Consider the following 24080-nt stretch of genomic DNA (forward strand, 5'->3'; position numbering starts at 1 on the left):
TGCCTCACTCACTTCTGGATATACTCAAAGGAACTGGAACTAGTGATTGCCAGAGGTAGCTGCCCAACCATTTCACTGCAGAATTGTTCACAATAGCTAAGGTGTGGGAACAGTGAAGGACCCACTAATGGATGGGTGGATGGATGGATGGGTGGATGGATGGGTGGATGAATGGATGGATGGGTGGATGGGTGGATGGATGGGTGGATGGGTGGATGGATGGGTGGATGGGTGGATGGATGGATGGATGGGTGGATGGATGGATGGATGGATTAAAGAATGCACTCTGTGGACACAATGAGATATCATCCAGTCCTTAAAAAGCAGGAAATCCTGCCATTTGTGATAATATAGATGAGCCTGGGAGATATTATGCTGAGCAAAACGAGGCAGACAAATACCATAAAAAGTCTCACTTTCATCTAAAAAAGCAGAACTCAGAAGCACAGACTAGAATGATGCATGCTGGCCTCTGTGAGGAATAGGCAGGGAAAGGGACACTTAGGAGTAAGTTCTAGTGAGTAGGTTCTGGCGAACTGATAGGCAGCATGATAGCAACAGCTAATGCAACATGTTAGTCCTGTGCATTTGAGAGGGACTGAAAGAGAGGACGTGCTACCACAACCGAGAAGTGTGTGAGGGGATGGCTGTTGTAAGTCTTGCATAAGGCCGCTCTGTTTCATTTGCGATTCTTGACTCCCTTCCTTTGGTGTTTCCCATGGACACCCATTTTGATGTGCTTGATATAGTACTTGGTTTTCATGGGTTCTTATAAAGCATATATTAAGTGTGTGTGTGTGTGTGTGTGTGTGTGTGTGTGTGTATGAGAGAGAGAGAGTACATGTGAAGAGGAGAGAGACTGATAAATGATGTCACCCATTGTTCACCTCATTCTCTCTCTCTCCCCCCCTCTCCCCTCCCTTCTCCTTCCCTCCCCTCCTTTCCTGTCCCCTCCCCTCCCTTCTCCTCCCCTCCCCTCCCTCCTCCTCCCCTCCCCTCTCTCCTCCCTCCCCTCCCTTCTCCTTCCCTCCCCTCCTTTCCTGTCCCCTCCCCTCCTTTCCTGTCCCCTCCCCTCCCTTCTCCTCCCCTCCCCTCCCTCCTCCTCCCCTCCCCTCTCTCCTCCCCTCCCTTCTCCTCCCCTCCCCTCCCCTCTTCCCCCCTCCCATTCCGTCCCCTCCCCTCCTCTCTTAATAGGGTATTGCTGTTTAGCTCTGTGGGCCTGGAACTTTCTGTGTAGACCAGGTTAGCTTGGAACTCACAGAGATCCACTTCCTTTACCTCTCTAGTGCTGAGATTAAAGACATGGTCCACCATACCTGGTTTGACCTGATCTTTTGAGGTAGGGTCTCTCACTGAACTTGGAGTTTGCCAATTTAGAGAGAATGTCCAGCAAGGCCCTGGGATCCTCCTGGATCATCTTCCCAGCCCTAGGTGTGTGCACCACACACACATCTTTTATCGGGCTGCTGAGGATCCAGACTTGGTCCCTCATGCTTGCACAGCATTTCACTGACTCGGCCTTTCCCCCAGGCAATGCCTACGTACGCTTAATTTATCAGATGATATTGTATCACTAATCTTATTGTTTTTCCTAATTTCACATGGCAGTTGTTTTTAAGATCCACGTGTCCCCTCTGGCTAACTAGACTTCAAATGGCACAGCTTGTTGCTGTCACCCATACCCCTGGACAGACATTTTGGCATGTTCCCTTCTGTGAATAGGCATAGACTTACTACTTCTGGGTTGTAGTTTGGCAGTACAGCTACAAGCAGTGTGTGTGTGTGTGTGTGTGTGTGTGTGTGTGTGTGTGTGTGTATGTATGTGTGTGTGTGTGTGTGTATGTATGTGTGTGTGTGTATGTGTGTGTGTGTGCCTTTGTAATTGGTCTTAAACATTTTCTTACTGAAAATTTCAACCAAGAATCATTTATCTTTAAAAAAAAAACTTTTTATTGGTTCTTTGTGAATTTTACATCACATATCCCAATCCCATTTATATCCCATTATACCTGCTCTCCACCCTTGCAACCTCTCCCCACAACAGAGGAAAAAAAATCTCGTAGTGTATGCTGTGGTATATGTCACAGTGTGTCTCACAGTACACCCTTTTGTCCACACTTCTTTGCGTGCAGATGTTCATTGCAATGACTTGTTGGTCTGGTAGGAAGGAGGCTTCTGCTACTCTCTTAAGACTGGAACCTCACCACAGATCCTGTGGTTTTGGATCTGTAGGACCGGCCCCTTCATGTACTTCAGCAGTTCATCTATGGGGTAAATCCTGGGGTGGGCCAATTCAGAGCCCTGGATTTGGGCCTGAGAGGAATCTGAACTGGTCACCCTAACGGCTCTCACGCCCTTGGGGCAGTTCACTGGCAACCCCAGCCCCTGCAATCAGGGCCAAATCTACCCTGCTGGTGCAGGGTCCACTTCTACCAAGTGTTGCAGCTTGTGAGGTACATGGCAGTTCTCCCACTCTTTTTTTTTTTTTTTCTATTCTTTTTTTTCGGAGCTGGGGATCAAACCCAGGGCCTTGCGCTTCCTAGGCAAGCGCTCTACCACTGAGCCAAATCCCCAACCCCAGTTCTCCCACTCTTATGACCTCGGAGCCAACCCTCCCAGCTGCCGAAGGTGGCAGTGGAGGAGGTTAGGAGAGAAAAGCATCTCTCCCTCATCCGTGCCACTGCCACAGCACCGCAGACATGAAAGCCAGGGCCTACCCACCTACAACCTCCACATCCAGGGCCAGCTCTGCTGTGATGCCCAGGTGAGGTGCAGGGCTCGCTCTCCTGAGGACTGTAGCCAGTAAGGGGTAGGGCCAGCTCTTACGACAGCAAGGCCAGCTCTTCTGCCTGCCTATTTTACTCTATTTTCTACAGCAGAATAAAACTTCATGAATAGCATGTTAGAATGTAAAATGCTATTTACAACATGGCCATTAACAAGTGTTTTCTTTGAATATATGAGGGAAGTTTGCCTACTGCCTCAGGACCTGCCCCGAGGTGGGGAGTGCCCTAGAGAATGGTTGTGGTGCCCCTGTGGTAATGCCATATGAGATGAGGTGCTCCCCTCTTTGTAGTTCGTGCTTTTCAGACTCCTCATCTGGTTGTGACTACTGTGCTCTGCTAGTGAGGATATTTGAGATGATAGTTGAGACTTCCTGTCTGTTCTGTTAAATATGTATTGAGCTTTAGATGCTATAAATATTCATTTTCCCATATCTGAACTCTAGAAAATATTTGACCAAGGGGAAAAATGGCCCTTGGAAGACATATCTCCCATAAGGCAATGTTTTAGGTTCCTTATACATCGCCCTAGGCTATGCTGTTCTTTGTCTGAGGAGCTGCAGACAGTGTTAATGCAAGGCTGGGCCTCGTACCCACTCCTGCGCCCACCACTCCCTCTGACCATAAGGTCTGCCTTGTTCCAGGGCTCCTCCCAGTCTCCACCGATGTTGGGTTTTGTATACATTCCCTTTTTGTTGTAGTTTTTTTCTTCTTCGAAACTCAGAGATCCAGCCTAACATAAGCAAATAGTTTCTTCTTTGATATTTCTATGAAAAATTGAAATTTAGGACTAGACAAAATGGTAGTTAAAAACAGTATAAAATAAACTTTAAAAAGAAGCCAGTCTTGTTCTTTAGAAGCAGCATAGGCCAGTTGTTGAGAGACTTTGTGTCGCTCTCCTGAAAGAAGACTAAGGGATGAACAGAGCCTCAGGTGGGGGCTGCAGTCAGGTTGACCAGTTAAAGGGGAAGGAATCATACTGAGCATTTGCAACAGACTTTCAAATAGCACTCAGTCTGAAACTGACTTGAACTTTTGTTATTACAAGGATTTGTGTGTGTTTGTGGGGTTGGGGGTGCATATGCCATGACGCATTGTGGAGCTCAGAGGACAACATCTAGGGGTCTGTTCTCTCCATCCATCACGTGGGTCCTGGGGATTGAGCTCAGGTAGGCAGACCTGGCAACGAGTACTGTTACCCACTGAGCCACCTTGAAGGCTTTTACCAGAAGGTATAATTATGTAAAGTGTTCCCCTTGTTACAGCGGGTAACTGCAATGGTCAGCTTAGGATCTAGATCACTAGTTAGACCACACTGTGTTAGTTGAGGAGGGAGCACCATTTCCTGTTGGCACCTTTGTACTGCTTCCAGATGTGGACATGCTGCACCCTGCTTGTTTGTCAGCTAAGCACGGGCTAGGGTCCTCTGGCAGAATGCCTCCGTAAGGCATTGTCTTGATCAATGATTGATGTGGCAGGGCCCAGCCCACTGTGGGCTGCTGTTCCTCAGTGGGTGGTTCTGAGATTTATAAGAGAGCAAGTTGAGCAAGGAACAAACCAGTAAGCAGCAACAAGGGGGAAACCAACAAAACAAGACTAAGACAGCTCCATTGCTCAAGGATTTCGTCTCTCTTCTAGAGCCAAAGTGGGATGTGAAATGACAATTTGCATCCCCTGCCACTAATAGTGGCTGCCCATGACAGAGACCTGGACTGTGTCTGTTGACCAGACAGTGAGCTGCATGTCTGGGGGAAGGACCTGATGGCTTTACTCTAGCATGGAGTTCTTTGAATTTGAATGAAATGACATAAAAGGCTTGCAGTAAATATTTGCTATTTAAGTTGACTGAGGGAAAAGTGGCAGCAGGTAAATGGAGAAAAAAGGAGTTAGGGGTATGGGTATGGCTATCAAGTAAGGCAGAGGGTCCTGGGAAAGCCTCTAGGATTTGCCTAAGGATAGTTCTTGTGACTAAGGAAACTCATACCATCTGCTAGGATTCCCAGCAGAGTGGCAGATCTCCACACTTTGGTATCAGAACTTTGGTCTAGGAACCAATGGTTTCAGATCTCTGTTTCCATCAGCAAGTCCTGATAACATCGTCTCCATACCCCAGATCCATGCCATCTCCATGGCAGCTGCTGGGCCAGCCCTCCACTCCCTTGCTGATGGATGGCCTTGCTATTCTTACCTTCCCTCGGCCTGCTCTCCATAGACAACCAAGGGGACGTTTATTTTATTTTGTTTAAGTCAGACTATACCATGGAAGGACAAAGGATATGAACAACATATTGCATAAAAAGTTAATAACAAGTAGATCAGGCTGTACTGCTTTATAATATATCCCGTAGCTTTTCATGAAATTTAGAATAAAATGCAGCTTTCTTGGCTTACAAAGCTCTGTTTGATATGGCCTCTGCTTACCTAGGGCCTCATCTCATGATCTTCCCTTGTTTCTTCTAGTGCCTCTCCTGGTTCCCATAAAGTCCTCCCCTGCTAGTCTCCATTGGCTGGCCCTTGGTCATTCTGACCCCACTTCCACAGTACTGTCCCAGGGAGGCCCTCCTCAACCCCTCAGTCATTTTAGCAGCCAAGGTCCCCTGAGTCACACTCTCCCTGTTGTTAAGTAGGGGTATCCGGCATGTTCTTTGTTGGTCTCCAAAGCCTAGGAAAACCCCTTGGCCCAATATGGGTGCTCAGTTACAGTTTGTCAGATAGGTAAGGACTGTTAGCCTGTTTCTTGATCTTATCGCATCTGGATATAGATGAGAGCAAGTGATTTAGACCTTGCCCCATAGAACACGAAGGAGCTGCAGAGATTAAATGCAGACAGAATGAAGTTTGCTCCTGCACTCGATGCTTACCAGTTTCTTTCTTGTTCTGCTCTAAACTTTAGTTTCTTCACCGCTGAAGTGGAGTTAGTGGACGTAACTCACAGAGTAAGAGTTTGGGGGTGGGTTGTCCTTGCCTGACGTGCACAAAAGCCTCTGTTCTGTCTCTAACATTGGTAACCCGCACTTGGGATGTTGAGCCTGGGAATCCTGACGAAGCTCAGGGTTACCCTTGACTATGTACTGTGTTCAAAGCATAGTAAATGCATGCTGTCTCAGTGGTGGTTGAGAGCTAAGAAGCAAAAATAAAAGCAGGCAAGGAGAGAAAGTTGCAGCAGTGGACATTTCTGATACATTAGAATTTCTTATATCCTTTGTCTTCCCTCCCTTCCTCTCTCTTCCCCTCCTCTCCCCCTTTCCCTCTCCCTCCCCTCCCCCCTTTCCCTCTCCTCCCTCCCCCCTTCCTTCTCCCTATCCTCTCCCTCTCCAGGATCTTGTTATGTAGTCCACCTGGCCTCAGACTTTAGTCAATCTTCCCAAAGCCTCCCAAGTGCTGGGATTACCAGTGTGTGCCACACCCTATCCAGTAGCTTTCCCTTTTTACTTCAGCTCATAACAGAGTAGCTTGCCTTATAGTGTCTCTGTAACCAATATTACGTCAGTCAAATAGTCCAAAAATCTGATGTGGTTCAACAGAACAAATAATAATTTTTGTTATTTAAAAAAGTTGTATATATATGTATATGAGCGCTCTATCTGCGTTTATGATTGAGTGACAGAAAAGAGGATCAGACAGAAAAGGGCATTGGATCCTATTATAGATGGTTGTGAGCCACATGTGGTTGCTGGGAATTGAACTTAGGACCTCTGGACAAGCAACCAGGGCTCTTAACTGCTAAGCTATCTCTCTAGCCCAATCTTTGTCATTCTAATTAGTCATATTTGTCAAAAAATTTTTCACGTTAGGATATAAATATGTGTCTTTGTTTTCTGACACTCTAGTGTTACAATATACATGTATATGTATGTGTGTGTTTATGTATGTGTGTATTTAGAAACGGCCTCATTATGAAGCCCTGGCTGTCTTGGAACACACAGAGATCTGCTTGGTGCCTCCCAAGTGCTGGGGTTAAAGGCTGTGCCACCACATATTCTTTTTTTTTTTTTAGATTTATTTATTTTATGTATGTGAGTACACTGTCGCTGTCTTCATGCACACCAGAAGAGGACATCAGATCCCATTACAGATGGTTTGAGCCACCGTGTGGTTGCTGGGAATTGAACTCAGGACTTTTGAAAGAATAGTGAGTGTTCTTAAACACTGATCTATCTCTCCAGCACGTCACCACATATTCTTAAATTTTAATGTGTTGTGGCATCCATGTAGAGGTCAAAGGACAAATTTGTAGATTGAGTTCTCTCTTTCTACCTTTCCCTGGTCCTGAGGATTAGGCTCAGGTCACCAGCCCTTTGGGGTATACACTGACCTATGCAGCCATCTTGCTGCCCTGAATTTTACAATCTTTAAAAACAAATATTTTTAACTAATTAATTTGCATCCTGATCATAGCTTCCCCTCCCTCCCTCCGCTGAGACCCTTCCTGTCCCCTCCTCACCTTTCTCCTTAGAAGGGGAGGCCTTCTATGAATATCAATCTGGATATATCAAGTTGCAGTAGGACCAGGTATATCTTTTCCTATTGAGGCTAGACAAGGCAGCCCAGTTAGGGGAAAGAGATCCAAAGACAGGGAGCAGAATCAGAGACAGCCCCTGCTCCTGCTGAAAACAATAAATATTAATAATTAAAAAAAATTAAATCTAAGACTGAACTAAAAAAAATCTGATTTTTGTTTTGTTTTCAGACAAGGGCTCATGTAGTCCATGTTGGCCTCGAACTCACTGTGTTATCAAGGCTGGCTTTGAACTCTTCATCCTTCTACCTCCTGAATGCTTCAGGTTACAGGTGTGTATCACCACACTTCAGTAACTGTTAATTTGTGACAAATATTTTGTCAACTTGACACAAACTAGGAAGTTTGTGTCTGGGAAGAGGAAAATGCCTCTATAACAGTGACCTGTAGGCAAATCTGTTAGCCATTTTCTTGACTGATGGTTGATGTGGGAGGGCCAAGCCCACTGGGTGGTTCTACCCCTGAGCACAGGTAGTCCTGGGCTGTATGATAAGGTAAGCTGAGCAAGCCGAGGAGAGCAAGCCAGTGAATAGCATCCCTCTGTAGTCTCCGCTTTAGTTCCTGCCCAACTGCAAACTGCAAGGTGAACTAAACCTTTCCCCCACAAGACACTTTGGTCATGGTTTGGTTTTTCGAGACAGGGTTTCTCTGTAGTCCTGGCTGTCCTAGAACTCACTCTGAAGACCAGACTGGCCTCGAACTTACAGGAGATCCACCTGCCTCTGCCTCCCAAGTGCTGTTGGGGACAAAGGGGTGTGCTGCCCTATTATACCCACCTGGCTTGTTTACATCAGGGTAATAAAATACAGATGAGGACTCAACTCTTTATTGTTGTTAGTAGTGGGTTTCAGAGACGATTTCTCAGTGTAGCCCAGGCTGTCCTCAAACTTGCTCTGTAGACAGGCTGGCCTTGAACTCAGAGATCTGCAGCTCTCTGCCTCTCTGCTACTGTGATTAAAGACATACACTACCATGCCCAACAGGACACAACTCTAGAACATACTGTTGTTTCTTTATTATATAAAAAACAATCTAAACATGTCAGCTACATTTGAAGCTGAAAGAGAAAATGAAAGCTATGTTATTAAAATTGATTTGAAAAATGATGATTTTATTATAAATAGCAATGTAAAACCTAGATTAAAGGGGCTGTGACCTGAAGTGCTAGGTCAGTTTGTTTGATTTTGCTTTTGAGGCATGAGAAAAGGATGGGTACAGAAAGTCCAGTTTACTGGGAAGGCGTTTACTCTGAGGACCTGTTGCTTACATCTGCTCACTGAGTGATGTCATCCTGGTGGGCGTTATTTCTTTTTGCTGGGTGGTAATGGTGGGGAAGGAGGTGGGCGCAGGGGTGAGTGGTTGTCTGATTGTTCTGCTGGACTGATACTCTGCTCCCTAGAGTCCCCAAGACCCAGATAGTCCCTGTCGACAGGATGTAGGGCTAAATGCAGTCTAGTTATAAGTAAATAGATTTGCTGAAACATGGCTCTTTTACAGTGATACTGATAAAACTTTACAGTGTCTGAAATTTTGTCTTAAATCTTTTAAAGAATGAACATATAATTTTCTTTATTTTTCAAAATTACTCTAGTAGATGAGTTAGTTTTATAAGTTGAGACCATATAGTTATGGCTTCTTTCCTAAAAGTTATCTCACCAACTCTTTCAAAGGTTTTTTAAAGAAAAAATGTATGTTTATGTGTGTGTGCCTCTGTGAGCCTGTGTATACTTTTATGTTTATGTGTGTGTGCCTCTGTGAGCCTGTGTATACTTTTATGTTTATGTGCGTGTGCCTCTGTGAGCCTGTGTATACTTTTATGTTTATGTGCGTGTGCCTCTGTGAGCCTGTGTATGCTTTTATGTAGGAGGCAGCATGATAGTATCAGATCCTGTCAAATTGGAATTAAAGGCAGTTGTGAGCTGGGAACCAAATCTAGGTCCTCCAGAAGAGCAGTAAGCAGTGCAAACCACGGAGCCATCTTCTCCAGCCTTTCTCACCAACTTTCATTTGTTTGCTCCCACTCCCCCCTTGAGACAGGTTTTCCTGAATGGGCCTCGAACTCAGAGGCCTGTCTGTCTGCCTCCCTGTTGCTACTCACAGACTACTCACTGAGTAGGCCATGTACTCAGTGTCATTTGCCTCCGTGCTTCTGTCTGACCCTCAGCTTGACTTAACAGTGTAAAGACAGGATCTCACTAAATAGGCTGAGCTGGCTTGAACTCTGAAACCTACCTCAGCTTCCTAGGTCCCTAGGGTGGCAGGTGTGTGTGTCATCAGGTCCAGCTGTGTGTTTTACTTATGCATTCTCTCTAATCATTAGCACTTAAACACATTTAACTGATAACTTTGATTTTCTTCTTATAATCTTCTTAACCAATCTGTCTACCATCCCTCTCCCCTCCTTTCCCCTCCCCTCCTTTTTTCTCCCCGCCCCTCTCCTCTCTCTTTGGAATTCTGAGGATTGAACCCAGAGCCTAAAGTACCAAGGAAGTTAAACCCTTTAACTTTTTACTTTTTGTTTTTAATTTTTGAGACAAGATTTTACTATAGAGCTCCGGCTGACCTGGAACTAGCGATGAAGACCAAACTACACCCAGCAGCTTTTTCTTAAAAAAACAAAACAAACCATTTAGTCATTTACCGGGTAAGCACATGCGCTGCACAGCAGACAGGTGGCAGTCAGAGAAGAGCTTCAGGAGTTGGCGCTCTCCTTCCACCATGAGGGTCCCAGGATTGAACTCAGGTTCTCAGGCTTTACGTTTACATAACATAAGCATTACTGACCACCAGTGTTAGGTGCTTTACCCTGACCATCCTGCTAGCCCTGATGATCTAACAGATCCATATGCTTACGTATTTAATTCTGTTTTCACCACACACACACACACACACACACAAACACACACACACACACACACTTATATGTGACTGAGTTTCTCTGTGTAGACCAAGTTGGCCTCACGCTCAACCCTCCTATCTCAGCCTCCCAAGTAGTAGGATTGTAAGTGTGCTCCAGCTCTACCACGCCAGCTCTGTTTATAAGTGCGATTATGCTCTGACTGTAATACAGCAGTCTCCTATAAACCTTATCACGTGAGTTTTCAAGTAATCTCTATTTACATATTTCCTACTTCCTTCCAATTTAGGAATAGTGCAAATTGGTGTTTTAAATGTCTATGGTATGGGCGTTGGAGTGATGGCTCAGAAGTTAAGTACTTACTACGGAAGACCCACATTTGGTTTCCAGCACCCAGACCACATGTCATACAGCTTACAGCCACCTGTAATTCAGCTCTAGAGTATCTGATGTCCTCTTCCGACCTCCATTGTCACCTGTATGCCTGCACACAGACATACATAAATATCTATATGTAAATATATAGTAAAAGAAATGTTTTTAATTTAAAATGTCTATCTTCTGTATATAGGTGTTTCTGCCTGTGTGTGTCTGTGTGCCATGTGCTTGCTGTGCCCATGGCGGTCAGAAGTGGGCATAGATCCCTAGGACATGAAAGCCACGTGGCTGCTGGGACCCACACCAGTGGCCCAGTAAGAGCAGTAAGTGCTTTTAACTCCAGAGCCACCTCTCTAGCTCCAGTAAAAGAAATGTTAAAAGAAATAATAACAATAAAAAAAACCAGGAATAAGAAAGCTTTGGCACACATCTGGGATTCCAACATTGTAGAGTCTGAAATAAGCAGGTCGTGAGTTTGAAGCTACTTTGGGCTACGTGGAGAGTTCCAGACTGGCAGGAACAGTCTAACAAGACCCCTATTTCAAAAACAAAGCCAAGGCCTGCTGCCACCATGGTGAGCAGAGTTGCCCTCTAAAGCCGCCCTAGGGACGAAAGCACAGCTTTTCCTTAGGCTGGTGTCTGTGTACTCCTTTTGGAATGAGTATTGAACCCAGGCCTATGTTCTCTCACTGAGTGGCATCCCTAAGTCCTGAACCTTCCTCCTTAGTTTCTGGTTCAGGCCACAGTGGTTGGAGAAGAACAGAGTTTGTACTTGATGACTGTCTTTAAGCTTTTAAGTCATCTGCTACAATCATCAGGTTGTGGGGTTTTTTTTCCTTTCTGCTTGAACTGCTTTTCTCTACTAGACCCTCACAGCAGAGCTCACTAGCCTTGCCTGTGGGGCTGAAGCTGAAGGACAGGACACAGCCTTGGAAAGCGCTCTGCCTGGCGCAGGAGAGGCATCTTTGCTATTGGTGCTTTTGTTAGGAAGCTGTGGCTGCTGTCCTGTAGTGAAGGTGACCTCCACCTTTACTCCCGCTGAGCAGGTCCACTACTGTTGTCAGTGTCAGCTCTGCTGTTTGTTTGTTTATTGGCCTTTCACTCATTTCTTGCTTTAAATTTCACTCATAAAAAGCAACAAACAGAAGCTCATCATTCACACTGGTCTCTGGCCCTTTGCTCCCCTTCTTACTGTGTAAAGGGAGGGCAACTGCATAAAACAGCCCCCCTATCCTCTGGTTTGTAAAAGTCATAAAACATAATAGCTTATTTTTAAATGTGCAGTTCAATTGAATTAAACAAGATTTATAATATGCACTCATCACCACCACCCATCTTTAGAACTTACAAACCCGAGAATGTCTGTCCATCCAATATCAATGTCTCAATCCCCGCCCGCCAGGAACCACTCCCCCCTTGCTTTCTCTGTGGTTTTGACGGCTCCTAAAAATCTTGTAACCATGAAGAATGGTCCTTTCATGACTGTGTTTCACTTCCTGTAATATCCCCAAGGTTCTTCCGTGTTAAAGCGTGTCAGGATTTCTTTCCCTGGTAACTTGGATATTCTGTTGTATTTATGTGCTTTTCTTTGCTTGTCCTTTTATGGATATTTAGGCCACTTCCATGTTTCTGCTATGCTGACTGGTGCTGCTATAAACATGAGTGTATAATTCTCTGTCTGAATTACTGCTTTCTTTCCATTCTTTGGAGCATAAACCAGAAGTGGATTAGATGGATCACATGAGAGTCCTATTTTTAACGTTTGTGGAATTGCCATACTCTTCCCCACTGTAGCTGGCCATTTTGTATTCCTACCAACAATGCTCAAGTTTTCCATATTCTCTGCACCCTCATGGACACTTATTCTTTGCTTTAAAAAAGAGTCACCATATTAATAGGAGTGAGGTGATAGCTTGTACTTTTAATTTCCATATTTAAGTCAATTTTAAGATTTATTTCTTTGTTATGTATGTGTTTGCTTTCACATATGTATGTGCACCACATGTGTCTGCAGAGGCCCAGAGAGGGTGTTAGATTCCTCAGAACTGGAGTTACAGATGGAGCCACCATGTGGATTCTGAGTATCCGACCTAGGTCTTCAGGAAGAGCAGTAAGTGCTCTTAACCACTAAGACGTCTCTCTTTTAGAAATTTACATTTAAAAAGATTGGTAATGTTGAACATCTTTGCATGCGTTTCTTATTTTTATATCTTCTTTGAGAAATGTCTATGAGAGTCCTTTACCCTTTTTTAAAGAAAGCTTTTATTAGAGTTATTGACTGTATCTTACATGTGAGTGTTTTGGTCACATGTGTACATGTTTGGTGCCCACTTAGGTCAGAAGGCATTTTAATCAGGGTCGGCTGAATTGTTGTTTCTTATGTTTCGAGTCTCACTATTTTCTCTCCCCGTGTGAGTTGCCCTTTTACTCTGTTAATATTGTTTTTGGTTGCACAGCGTCTTTCTTGCTGCTGCCTGTTTCACTAACGTCATATCTAAGAAATTGTTGCCAAATCCAATATCAGGTGCTTTCGTTGTGTTTCCTTCTATGAGTTTTACATTTTATATCTTACACTTAGGTCTTTAGCTGTCAGTGCTGGGCCATGGCATTAGGCAAGCACCGACTTGGACATTTATGTCTGAGTGTCCAGTTCTCCCGTCATCATTTGCTGAAAAGACTGTCTTTTCCCCCGTCGAGTTGTCTTGGCACCTTTGTTAAAAATTATTCGAGGATATGTGCCAGGTTTCTCTCTAGCCTCTCTGTTCATTTCAGTGTCTGTCTAAACTGCTCCACGTGACTTTGAATGCTGTAGTTTTGTAATAAGCTTTGAAATTAAGAAATGTCAGTCTTGCAGGTCATTCATTCACTAGCAAGATTGTTTTGGCTATTAGTGATCCCGAATTTCCATATGAGTTCTAGATGTACATTTTTCTTTCTGCCAAAAAGAAAAGAAAGAAAAATCACTGGTATTTTAATAAAGACCCTGATGACTGTGTAGATTGCTTTAGGTAGCATTAACATCTTAGTAATGTTGTCTTTTAATCTATAAACATAGGATGTGTTTCCATTTAGTGAGAAGTTTCTGGTGTATATGTGGCATGTGTGCATGGTGTGTGTGTGTGCATGATGTGTGTGTGTGTGTGTGTGTGTGTGTGTGTGTGTGTGTGTTTATCTGTTAACACTGGAGGCCTCAGTTGGTACTGCCTCCTCCCCTCCCTCTCCCCTTCTTCCCCCCTCATTATACTGCATAGCCCTGCATAGCTCTGGCTGGCCTTGAACTCACTGTGTGGAGGGGGATTGATTAGAGGTGTGTCCATCACACCCAGCCTTTCTTCGTTTTTTTAAGACGCTGTCTCCCCGAGCCTGGAGCTTATAGTTTCAGTTAAACTGGTTGGCAGTCGAGCCCCTAGGATCCACTTGTCTCTCTGTCCCCACCCAGTACTTGGGTTATCAACACACACTACTTGCCGGACAGTCTGTGCCTACAGATCCAAGCTGAGGCCCTCATTCATGGCACAGAAAGCCTTTGCTAACCGAGCCGTCTCCCCAGATGATTAGTTTTTTCATTACTCTATCAAGTGCGTCCTTCCCACATTCCTTTCAGGTTACTAAGTGCAGTAATGTATTTGATTTTTGTAACTTGTATGCTGCTGAGTTTATTTACTAGTCCTAGCAGTTTTCTTGTGGGATCCTCAGGATTTCTTTATTTAAGATTTATTTCTTTATTTATCTTTCATGAGTTAAGATAATGTTACTCCTTTTCTATGTTGAGTGGCTCATTCATTTTCCCTGCCTAATTGTTTTGTAAGAGTGGAGAAGCAGGCTTCTCTCCTCATTCCTAACTTTAGAGGAGCTGCTTCCTTTCTTTTCCTGCTGGGTGTGCTTGCTGTGGGTTTCTTGTAACTAGGTGTTCTCTTCTACTCCTAGCTAACCATTTTTGTGAGGAAGAGGTCAATGTCATTGTTTTTCTTCAGGAGCTGCCCAACTTGGGGTTTGGTTCGGTTGGTTTGTTTTTGTCATACTTTTATTTGCTATGTATGCGTGGGCATGAGCACATGGGTGGGGGCGAGCATGTAGCTATCTAAGAACGACATAGAGCAGTCCAGCAGACCTCACTTCTCCTTCTACCTTTATGTGGGCTCTGAGGCTCAAACTCAGGTCCCTGACTTGTGTGGTAACCTCTCACCATGAGACAGTACCTGTCACCAGCCTAGAGCTCATCACTCGTCTAGACCAGTGAGCACCAGGGGTTCACCTGGCTTTGCCTCTGCAACGTTGGCTTTTCGTTTTTGTTTTTTAAGGAGGATGCTTGGTATAAAACTCAGGTTCTCATGCCTGTGCAGGTACCACTTTACCCACTGACCCCCAGCCCAGGCATAACCATGTAACTGAACTTTGGGCTACTCTGTGGGTTCCTTTTCTACCACCTTTCTCCACCCCCTATTCCACATTTCCAACACGCCAACACTAGGTAGGGGAGAAAGAAGGCTAGAGGGGAAAGCGAGTGTGCATATCATTAGACTACTTTGCTAATTAGGGGCATTGAGTTCTTTGGGGTGAGTTTGATCTTTGCTGTCAGGATATCCATTTTTTTCTTCTCATCTCTTTGCACATGACTACTTGATAATCCAGATGAACAGCAACCAGCAGTCATCATCATCATTATCACCACCACCACCATCATCACTATCACCATCACCATCATCAGTAGCAGTGGCGGCCACCACTGAACCCTTCTTGGGGCTCTAGCATTTGTATAACCCTCTCCAGAGTCCCCAGAATTTCAGATGTCATACACTTGCAGAAACTATCTGCAGCTGGTGAGATCACACCCCTGCTAGAGCATGAGGCAAATTATAGTCAGCTGCTGTGGACAGTTTAAAGCAGCCCCACATCCCACACCTGGGATTAACATGAAATCGCATTGCTGTAACACTTCTGTGTTTTTGAAGAAACCTGATTCTCACTACACAATCATTTGCCTGAGGGTTTATTGGCCTGTAGCTTTCTTGTATCCCTGTCTAGTTTGGGTGTCAGGGTAATGCTAATTTATAGAATGACTTGGGAGGTATTTCCATCTCTTCAGTTGTTTGGAAAACTTTGAAGAAGATTGGTATTAGTTCTTTAAAAGGTAGAATTTATCCATGAGGCCATCAATCCTAGGTTTTCATCTATTCAGATTTTCTGTATTGATGTGATTTAATCTCAGTAGGTTTTGTGTTTTTAGACATGAGTCTGTTAGAGCCAGGTTATCCATAATTAAATAAAGGTGCATAATTGTTCATTGTATTTCTATGATTCTGTTATTGTCAGGTAATTTGAAGTGTTACCTCCACTGTCATTTGTGATTTAGTAATTTGAGTCTTCTCTCTTTCTTCTTTGTCTGTCTAACTAAAGGTTCATTAATGTGTTTTTTCCTAGTAATCATATTTTGGCTTTATTGGTTTCTTCTATCATCTATTCTTTATTTCACTTTATCCCTACACCAATCTTTATTATTTCCTTTTTTCCTGAAAACTTTGGGTGATGTATTATCTTTTTAGTTCCTTAAAATATAAAGTTAGTTTGATAATTTGAGATCTACTGTGACAATTTTTTAAACACTGTGTGCCTGCATGCTTATGTAAGTGCAGGTGCCCATGGAGGTCAGGGGCACAGATGCCTGGAGCTCCAGTCACGGGCAGCTGTGAGCTGCCTGATGGGGGTGCTGGGAACCAAACTCCAGTCTTCTACAAGAGCACTATGTACTCTTAATGGCTGAGCCATGTCTCCAGCCCCCTGTGACTCTTTTTTTTTTTTTAAATCTATTTATTTATCATATATGAGTACACTTTAGCTGTCTCCAGACACACCAGTAGAGGGCCTCAGATCTCATTACAGATGGTCATGAGCCATCATGTGGTTGCTGGGATTTGAACTCAGGACCTTTGGAAGAACAGTCAGTGCTCTTAACCACTGAGCCATCTCTCCAGCCCTCCCTGTGACTCTTAATGTAAATGTGTGTAGATAAAAATTTGCCCATAACACCGTTTTTACTGCTACCTGGTTGGTCAGAAGTCAGTGATCATAAGCAACAGTTGTGATTGGAACAGCATTGCTGTGATTTGGAGGGAAAAGGCCCGCATGGCCTGACATTTATTGGTCCAGACAGCTGTGCACATGGCCTGCTGTGGAGCTAGGTCTGGTAGACTGGCTGTCTTAGTTTCTATTCCTACACAAACATCATGCTCTGTAGACCAGGCTGGCCTTCAACCCAGAGATCTGCCTGCCTCTGTCTCCAAGTGCTGAGATTAAAGGCGTGTGCCACCAATGCCCCATAATTAAGCCTCTTAAAATTGTAGCAAAAGACAGATATCAGATTTAATTTCTTTCTCCTTTCCTATTTTTTTCACACTCTACAACTTAGAAAATATCCTGTGTGTTTGTGGGGGGCGGATACTGTCACATGTCAATCTGTAGAAATGACAGGACAACCCTGTGATGCTAGAGCTGTCTCCACATGTACATGGGGTCAGGGATCAAATTCAGTTGGTCAGGCTTACATGGCAAGTGCCACTGTCCGCTGATCTGTCTCACAGTCCTCCACCTTCCTTTTTGGAAGCAATAGTTCTCACTGAACCTAGAGCACATTGACTCAGCTAAGCTGACTTGCCAGTGAGCACAGCATTTGCCTGTCTCCATCTCCCTGTGCTGGTATTACAGACACATCTGGATTTTTATGTAGTTGCTGAAGCTCTCAGGTCCTCACTCTCTTCCGGCAAGCATTTTGCTAACTGAGCTCTCGTCCCAGGCCTGATGCTGTATATATTAGTGTCTGGAGTTTAATGTCAGCATCTCCTAAAGTTAAGAATGGATTAGCCAAGGCCGTTATGCTCCTCTGTAAAAGAAGAGTCAACTGTTTCTCAGAGAAGCTTCTTTGACTGACATCCATTGTTCTGACTACTAGATTGCATTATTCATGTGCCATTTTGGGTGTAAGACTTCATTATCCTCCAGGAAAAGGTGGGGATGGGTTATAGGGACTATCTGTGTTTATTTAGTATCTACTCTTGTATTATAATCTCGATCTTTGTAACAAATGAGAAACTGGCTGAGGAAGGATGAGTAATTGTCTTGAAGTTCAACTGGGACAGCTACCCTGAGGTCAAATACATTTTCATTCTGCTTTCTGTTTTCATTTCTCCTGGGAGTTTTAATGTCTTACTTATCTAATATTGGTGTAAATTTTAGAGTAGATATTTTACTTTTGTCTGTGACACTGAATAGCGAGGGAATAATATAAGCAAATCTCTTTCTTACAGGTATCAGTTGCTGATGTGCAATTTGGCCCGATGAGATTTCATCAAGACCAGCTTCAGGTATTATGCTGCAACCATCACATTTCAATTTTCTTTAATTAGGAGGGTATTTAAAATGATACATTTAAGATACTTTGTTTTTCTACTTAGATCCTAGCACCAGGATAGTTAAATTTCTTAGACTCGGAAACAATATTACAATCCTTTCCTTAGGAGAGGAGCACACACTGAGGTTAGAATTTAAGGTGGCAATAAAGGGGAAGTGTAGAACTGTGCATGCACTCACATGTGTGCATACATTGAGAGGAAGGAAAACCGAAGTGGCAAAAAGCCAAGGGTGGATTCATCTAGAGGAAGAATATTTAAGGCATTGTCATTCATAACTTCTGTAAGTTTGAATTTTTCCAAAATGAAAATTTAAAACAGCCCCTTCCATTACACCAAGTTGTTGTTCAGGGGACAAGGTCTTATATGCCATGTTGGCCTCAGGGGTTGGAGAGATGGCTCGGTGGTTAAGAGCACTGAGTGCTCTTGCTTACAACTGTCTGCAACTCCAGGGCTAAGGGATCTGATTTCCTTCTGGGACTCTGGGCCTTTTACACACATGGTGCACATATGTACAGGCAGACAAAACACCTGTACCCATTATCAAAAATAAACGAGTCTTTAAAAAGGGATGAAGCGGGGCTGGGGATTTAGCTCAGTGGTAGAGCGCTTACCTAGGAAGCGCAAGGCCCTGGGTTTGGTCCCCAGCTCCGGAAAAAAAAGAACCAAAAAAAAAAAAAAGGGATGAAGCGCAGCCAGGTTAGTTGAAGCGGCCTGCACATGAACTGTGTTTGCTGTTGTATTTTAACCATGTGAAGGAGGCTGACAGAGGCGCGTGTCCTTGGTTCCTTGCATCAGTGGTATTTGAACAGTTGGGCAAACTTTCAAGGAGGTAAAGAGTTTCTTTCAGTTTTGTAGTCAACCTCTGTCTGCAAGGTGCTCCATCATCACACAACCTCTGTTGTCCATGGAGTTCAGCCCTGAAGGGGATAAAGCAGAGATGCTTTGAACCTGGTTTGGCTGGGGGGTGCTGGTTGAACAGAGGAGAGGCAACAGCTCCAGGCCAGGATGAGCAGTTACCGGCCTAGCATGGACATAGATGATACCCAGGTTGCCTGGGTTCTTGTGTCAGTGTGACTACCCAGCAGCCCTAACCTTGACAAATCTTCTCTCCTATTCAGAATGGCTTTCAACATGGAGGCATTGCATAACATTTGAGTTAAAACATGTTAAGTAGATCGTTTAAGGACTGTGAGTCCCAACAGCTTTACTAAAATACTTGTGTTTACCGTCTGAAGCACTTCACTAGAATGCCAGCCTGTCATACTTAGTTGATGTTCTGTTTGCTAACATAAATATTTGTGTTTGATTAACTTTAAAATAAAATGTTCTGACAAGTCTTTATTGAGTCCTATCGATGGTACTATCAGCAAAAAAGTAAGCATATGTCCCAAGCGCTTGGACTTCCAGCCTAGACATTTTAGCATTGGCTCACCAATGAAGGCTAATGTCCCTGAGTTATATGTAAGAAAAGAATGTATATTTACAGATGTTATGTTCATATCTTGTGTCCTAAACATTTAAGAATTTTCTCTGGCTTCTTTAAAAATGACGGTTATAACAAGATTTTTTTTAAATGTGTTCGCACTCTTCTGATCCAGGTACTTTTAGTGTTTACCAAAGAAGATAGCCAGTGTAATGGATTCTACAGGGCATGTGAAAAAGCCGGGTTTAAGTGCACAGTCACCAAGGAGGTGCAGACTGTCCTTGCCTGTTTCCAGGACAAACTCCATGACATCATCATCATAGACCACAGAAATCCCCGACAGATGGATGCGGAGGCAATGTGCAGGTAAGCAGGCAGTCCAGCGACAGAGTGCCATGGGTCCTTATGACAGCAGATGCGGCCCCGGCCCATAAACACTCTAAGTCAGAGTCAATCTCCCTTCCTTGTATGCAAAATAAGCAAGGTAAATTGTCTTTCTTGCTTTATTTAAAACAGTAAGAGGTTGTCTTGCATGCACAAAGCTCTGGGCTTGCTCCCCAACTTTACAAAAAAAATCAAAACAACAATAAAAATTAGTAAGAAAATATAAATGACAACCATTAGGGGTAAGATGAAACCAACATTTATTTAATCCAAACTACCACTTGAATATTACTTAAAAAGGGAATTATTATAATTTTCTAGATTATGTTAAAAGTATCTTTTTCTGTTGTTTATACATGTGTGTCTTGTGGGTGTGCCCATGTGAAAGTATCACGTAGAAGCTCGGGGCCAACTTGGCGTCTTCTTGCATTTGCCACTCATTTTTATTGAGATGGGATCTCTCACTGGCTCTGAGTCTCATCTCTCCAGCCCGGTTGACCGGCCAGCAACTCCTCAGGGATCTGCCTCTTCCCACCTTCCGCATGTCCTGGGCTTAAATGCATGCTGCCATGCCAGGCTTTCATACTCCGATAGCAGAGATTCAGTCTGGGGTCCTCGTGATTATAGGTCAAGCCCTCTAAAAACGGATCCTCTTCCTAACTGGTAGCTCTTGGGTGACTCCAGAACTGAACTGCACACAGTGGGCTTGGCTGGCCAGTGAAGACCTTTAAAAATACAGTCCCTGATCTTATTCTCTTCCTGATAGGCCTGGCCAAGAATCTGGGTTTTTCTTGTTAGCTTTCTGCCATTTCATTCTGTGGGGTAAGAGGGGGATTTGTGTCATCCCTAGTGAGTTTCCTAGAGGCTGGAGCAGGTCCTGACAGCTTTTCACACCAGCTTCATCTCGGTTTCAACCGTTGTCTGGTTTGTCTCTCTTAAGAGCATCTTTGCAAAGCCACCTGCCTAGAATGAACTGTTTCATCAAGAAATTTCTCTAGAATCTCATCCCTCAACTGGCCTTCCTTGCTTTCAGCAGACCTTCGAAGCCCATGAGACCTTAGCCTGACAGAGCTCTGTTCTTCCTTTATCCTCCGTTTGGGGTACTTACGCAGTACCAGCTTGTGAAAAGTATTTTGTCAGTGGCTGACCTGTCCAAATTATCATTGACCTGTAGCTCTTTACTGGGTGTTTGGAACTCCTTGCTCTCCTGTACAATACCTTTGTCGGTTGCATATTCAAGTCCTGTTTCAGAGCCTCACTTGGCAAGTCTTGGCTTGGGCACTACATACTATACATACTATAGCCGTATGGATGAACAGAGCATGCATCCTGCCTCCAAGGGACGGATGCTCTAGTTGTAGAGTGTGATGTCGGATTTCGGACTGACCTGATTAAGGCATGCTGAAGGCATACCTCTGTGAATCCCTCTGGGCATTTCCAAAGAGGATCAATTGAGAGGGGTAAGGCACACTCTGAGTGTGAGTGGTCCCATGCCATGATTGGAGTCCTGGAGTAAGTAAAAGGGGAAAGGAAGAGCCACTGAGCTCCAGAATTTCTCCTCTCTGTTTCCTGATTTGCAAGGTGTAAGCTCCCTTTGTCATAGCTGTGCGTGCTCCTGCCACGAGCCTTCCCTACCATGATGGACTGCATCTTCTGAACGAACTATCAATGTAAATGAACCAACCACTTTCCCTGAAGTTGTTTTTATCAGGTAATTGGTCATAGCACAAGGAAAGTAATTCATACATAGAATATCTTTGTTTCCTGTAACTATAACATAAAGCTTGAGACTAGATAATTGATAAAGAACAGAAATTAGGCAGCTGGAAAGATGGCTCAGTGGCTAATAGCACCTGTTGCTCTTCCAAAAGACCTGAATCCAAGTCTCCAAACCCAAGCCAGCCCACTGCCACCCCAGTCAACAACTGCCCACAAAGCTCCCTCATCCCCACCCCACCAGAGACAGGGTCTCACTATGTAGCCCTATCTGTCCTGGAACTCACTCTGCAGACCAGGTTGGCCTCAAACTCACAGGGATCTGCCTGCTTCTGCCTCCTAAGTGCTGGGATTAAAGGTGTGTGTAACTTTAGCTGGGGGATGGGGTTGGGAATCCCAATCTTTCTCCTGGCTCCTCTGTCACCTATACATGCATGGCACATACTCACAAGACACACACACACACACACACACACACACACACACACACAGAACAAAAATGTTTTTTCATAGTTGTCAAGACTAAGAAAACCAGGGTAAAGGTACTAATAGGTTCAGTTGTCTGGCCGCTTCCTCTGGCTATGTGAAATCTCCTTTAAAATGACCTTAATCTCATTCACTGGAGAGCAGCCTGAATGGCCGAAGTTCTTAAGGCCCTACTTCTTGACACTGTCACATTGGCAACTCATAGATTTTGGAGGACACATAGTCAAGCCATACAGAGACAGGCAGGTGAGTTCACAAGAAGAGATTTAGGAGGGAAAGGGGGCTTGAGAGAGCACGTTTGAGTTGAATAGTGAGGGTGGGCAGAAGTTTTGAAAAGAATGGTGTGGAGGAAGGGCAGCATAAGGGAGGGCACCAGGGTGCCTAGGCCTCTGCCGGTGCTCACTGCTATTCAGACAGCTGTAGGGTGGCTCAAGGGAGCTCTGGGCCTCAGATGAGCCAGATGCAAAGGCCTAGTGTGCTGAGCCAGTCTTTGGACTCTACTCTGGGTAGTTAAGACACTGATACTCTGGGCATGATAGATAGTACATGCCTCTAATCCTCCATGTAGGTAGAGGAAGAGATTGAGAATTTTGAGCCTAGTCTAAGCTACATAGTGAGCCTCCATTACCACCTCTGCTGTGTTGTAGAGACTACTCAGGATCTGTGTCTACACGGTGCTCAGCACACACAAGTCTGCAGCTACAGTACTCAGGAAGGGAGGCAGTGAGAAGGAGCTTTCCCTCCCTCCCACTGCTTCTGCTATACTTGGGATGCTGGGTTTGCTCATCAAAGAAACGTGGTGCTGCCCTGGAGAATGGCAAGTCTTCTGGGAGCTTGTCAGAGGCATGTGCTCCAATCCTGATGCCCCCTCAAGACAGGCTGGTCAGTGTGGCTTCCCAACCATGTTGAAAGGAGGGACAGAGTGAAAACAGTGCTTCACACTGCGCAGTTGCAGTACAGCAAGCCATGATTCTATGTGTGGTTTGAGAACTAGAGAGAGCAAGCCAGGTGTCCTGCAGCAGACACAGTGCTGCTGACAGTTGCCAAGCCTGTTGACCTGAGAGGAAGGTGATTCTGACACCCAGGGTTCAGTGAAGCGAGCTAAGGAAGCTGATGGCTGTCTGTCAGCAACCTGGATAAAGTCACTTCCATTCAAGGGTGAGTGACAGGATGAAGAAGGGTGCAGGCTATAAAAGCTGCATCAACATAATGACACAGAAAGAATAGCACTAGTGTGTGTGTGTGTGTGTGTGTGTGTGTGTGTGTGTGTGTGTGTGTGTGTGTGTGTGTGTGTGTGTGTGTGTGTGTGTGTGTGTGTGTGTGTGTGTGTGTGTATAGGCCAGAGGCTGACACAGGGATTGATTGTACTTGAACACTGCTCACCGTATTTTTAAGGCAGGGTTTTAACTGGTCCGGAGCTTATCCATTAGACTAGTCTTGTTGGCCATCAAACTCCATACCCTCCTCCCAAGTGCTGGGGCTGTAGACATGCACTGCTGCTCCAGACTTTTGCATGGGTCCTGAGGATCTGAGCTTAGGTACTCATTTTTTTTTTTTTTTTGAGGCAAACGCTTTGCCAACCGTAGCTCTGAATAGTGTTTCTTTTATGAAAAGCTGCAGAACATTCTAGAAGACATAAGTTTAGAGTGCTCAGAAGAGGTGAGGAATGCTCCTTGGTGCCATAGGAGCATAGCTGCATAACGGAAGGGAGGAGCTCCTGAAGGGAGGAGGAGGCAGGAGAAATGCTCTGGTAGAAACCTGGCATGCTCTAGTACAGCAGTTCTCAGCTGTAGGTCAAGACCTCTTTGGGGTTGTGTGTGTCAAACAACTCATTCACAGGGGTCACTAAGCCATCATAAACCACAGATGTTTACATTATGATTCATAATGGTACATTGAAAATAATTTTATGTATGGTTCAGGGTCTCCACAGCATGAGGAACTGTACTAAAGGGTTGCAGCATTAGGAAGGTTGAGAACCACTGCTCTAGCAGAATTAAATCCACATGGGTCCAGAAGCAAAAGTGAACTCAGGATAGGGTAATGGCTCAGTGGGTACAGAGGTAACTGTGCAAGCATGAACACCAAGTTCAGATCCCCAGAGCCTGTGTCAATGCTGAGCATGTAT

General features: G+C 44.5%; 1 protein-coding gene across 8 annotated transcripts in view; it reads left to right on the forward strand.

Moving 5' to 3' along the window:
* Pde8a (phosphodiesterase 8A) overlaps window positions 1–24080 on the forward strand; it is a 123417-nt gene that overhangs the window by 51443 nt on the left and 47894 nt on the right. For all 8 annotated transcript variants that reach the window (XM_087557998.1, XM_087558006.1, XM_087558026.1 and 5 more), the window contains exons 2-3: window positions 17839–17895; window positions 19542–19732. In XM_087557998.1, coding sequence (XP_087414124.1) covers window positions 17839–17895; window positions 19542–19732 — 248 coding nt within the window. The remainder of the gene's footprint in view (window positions 1–17838; window positions 17896–19541; window positions 19733–24080) is intronic.

This window comes from Rattus norvegicus, chromosome 1, assembly GCF_021556685.1.
Source record: "Rattus norvegicus strain SHRSP/BbbUtx chromosome 1, alternate assembly SHRSP_T2T, whole genome shotgun sequence".
Classification (NCBI taxonomy): domain Eukaryota; kingdom Metazoa; phylum Chordata; class Mammalia; order Rodentia; family Muridae; genus Rattus; species Rattus norvegicus.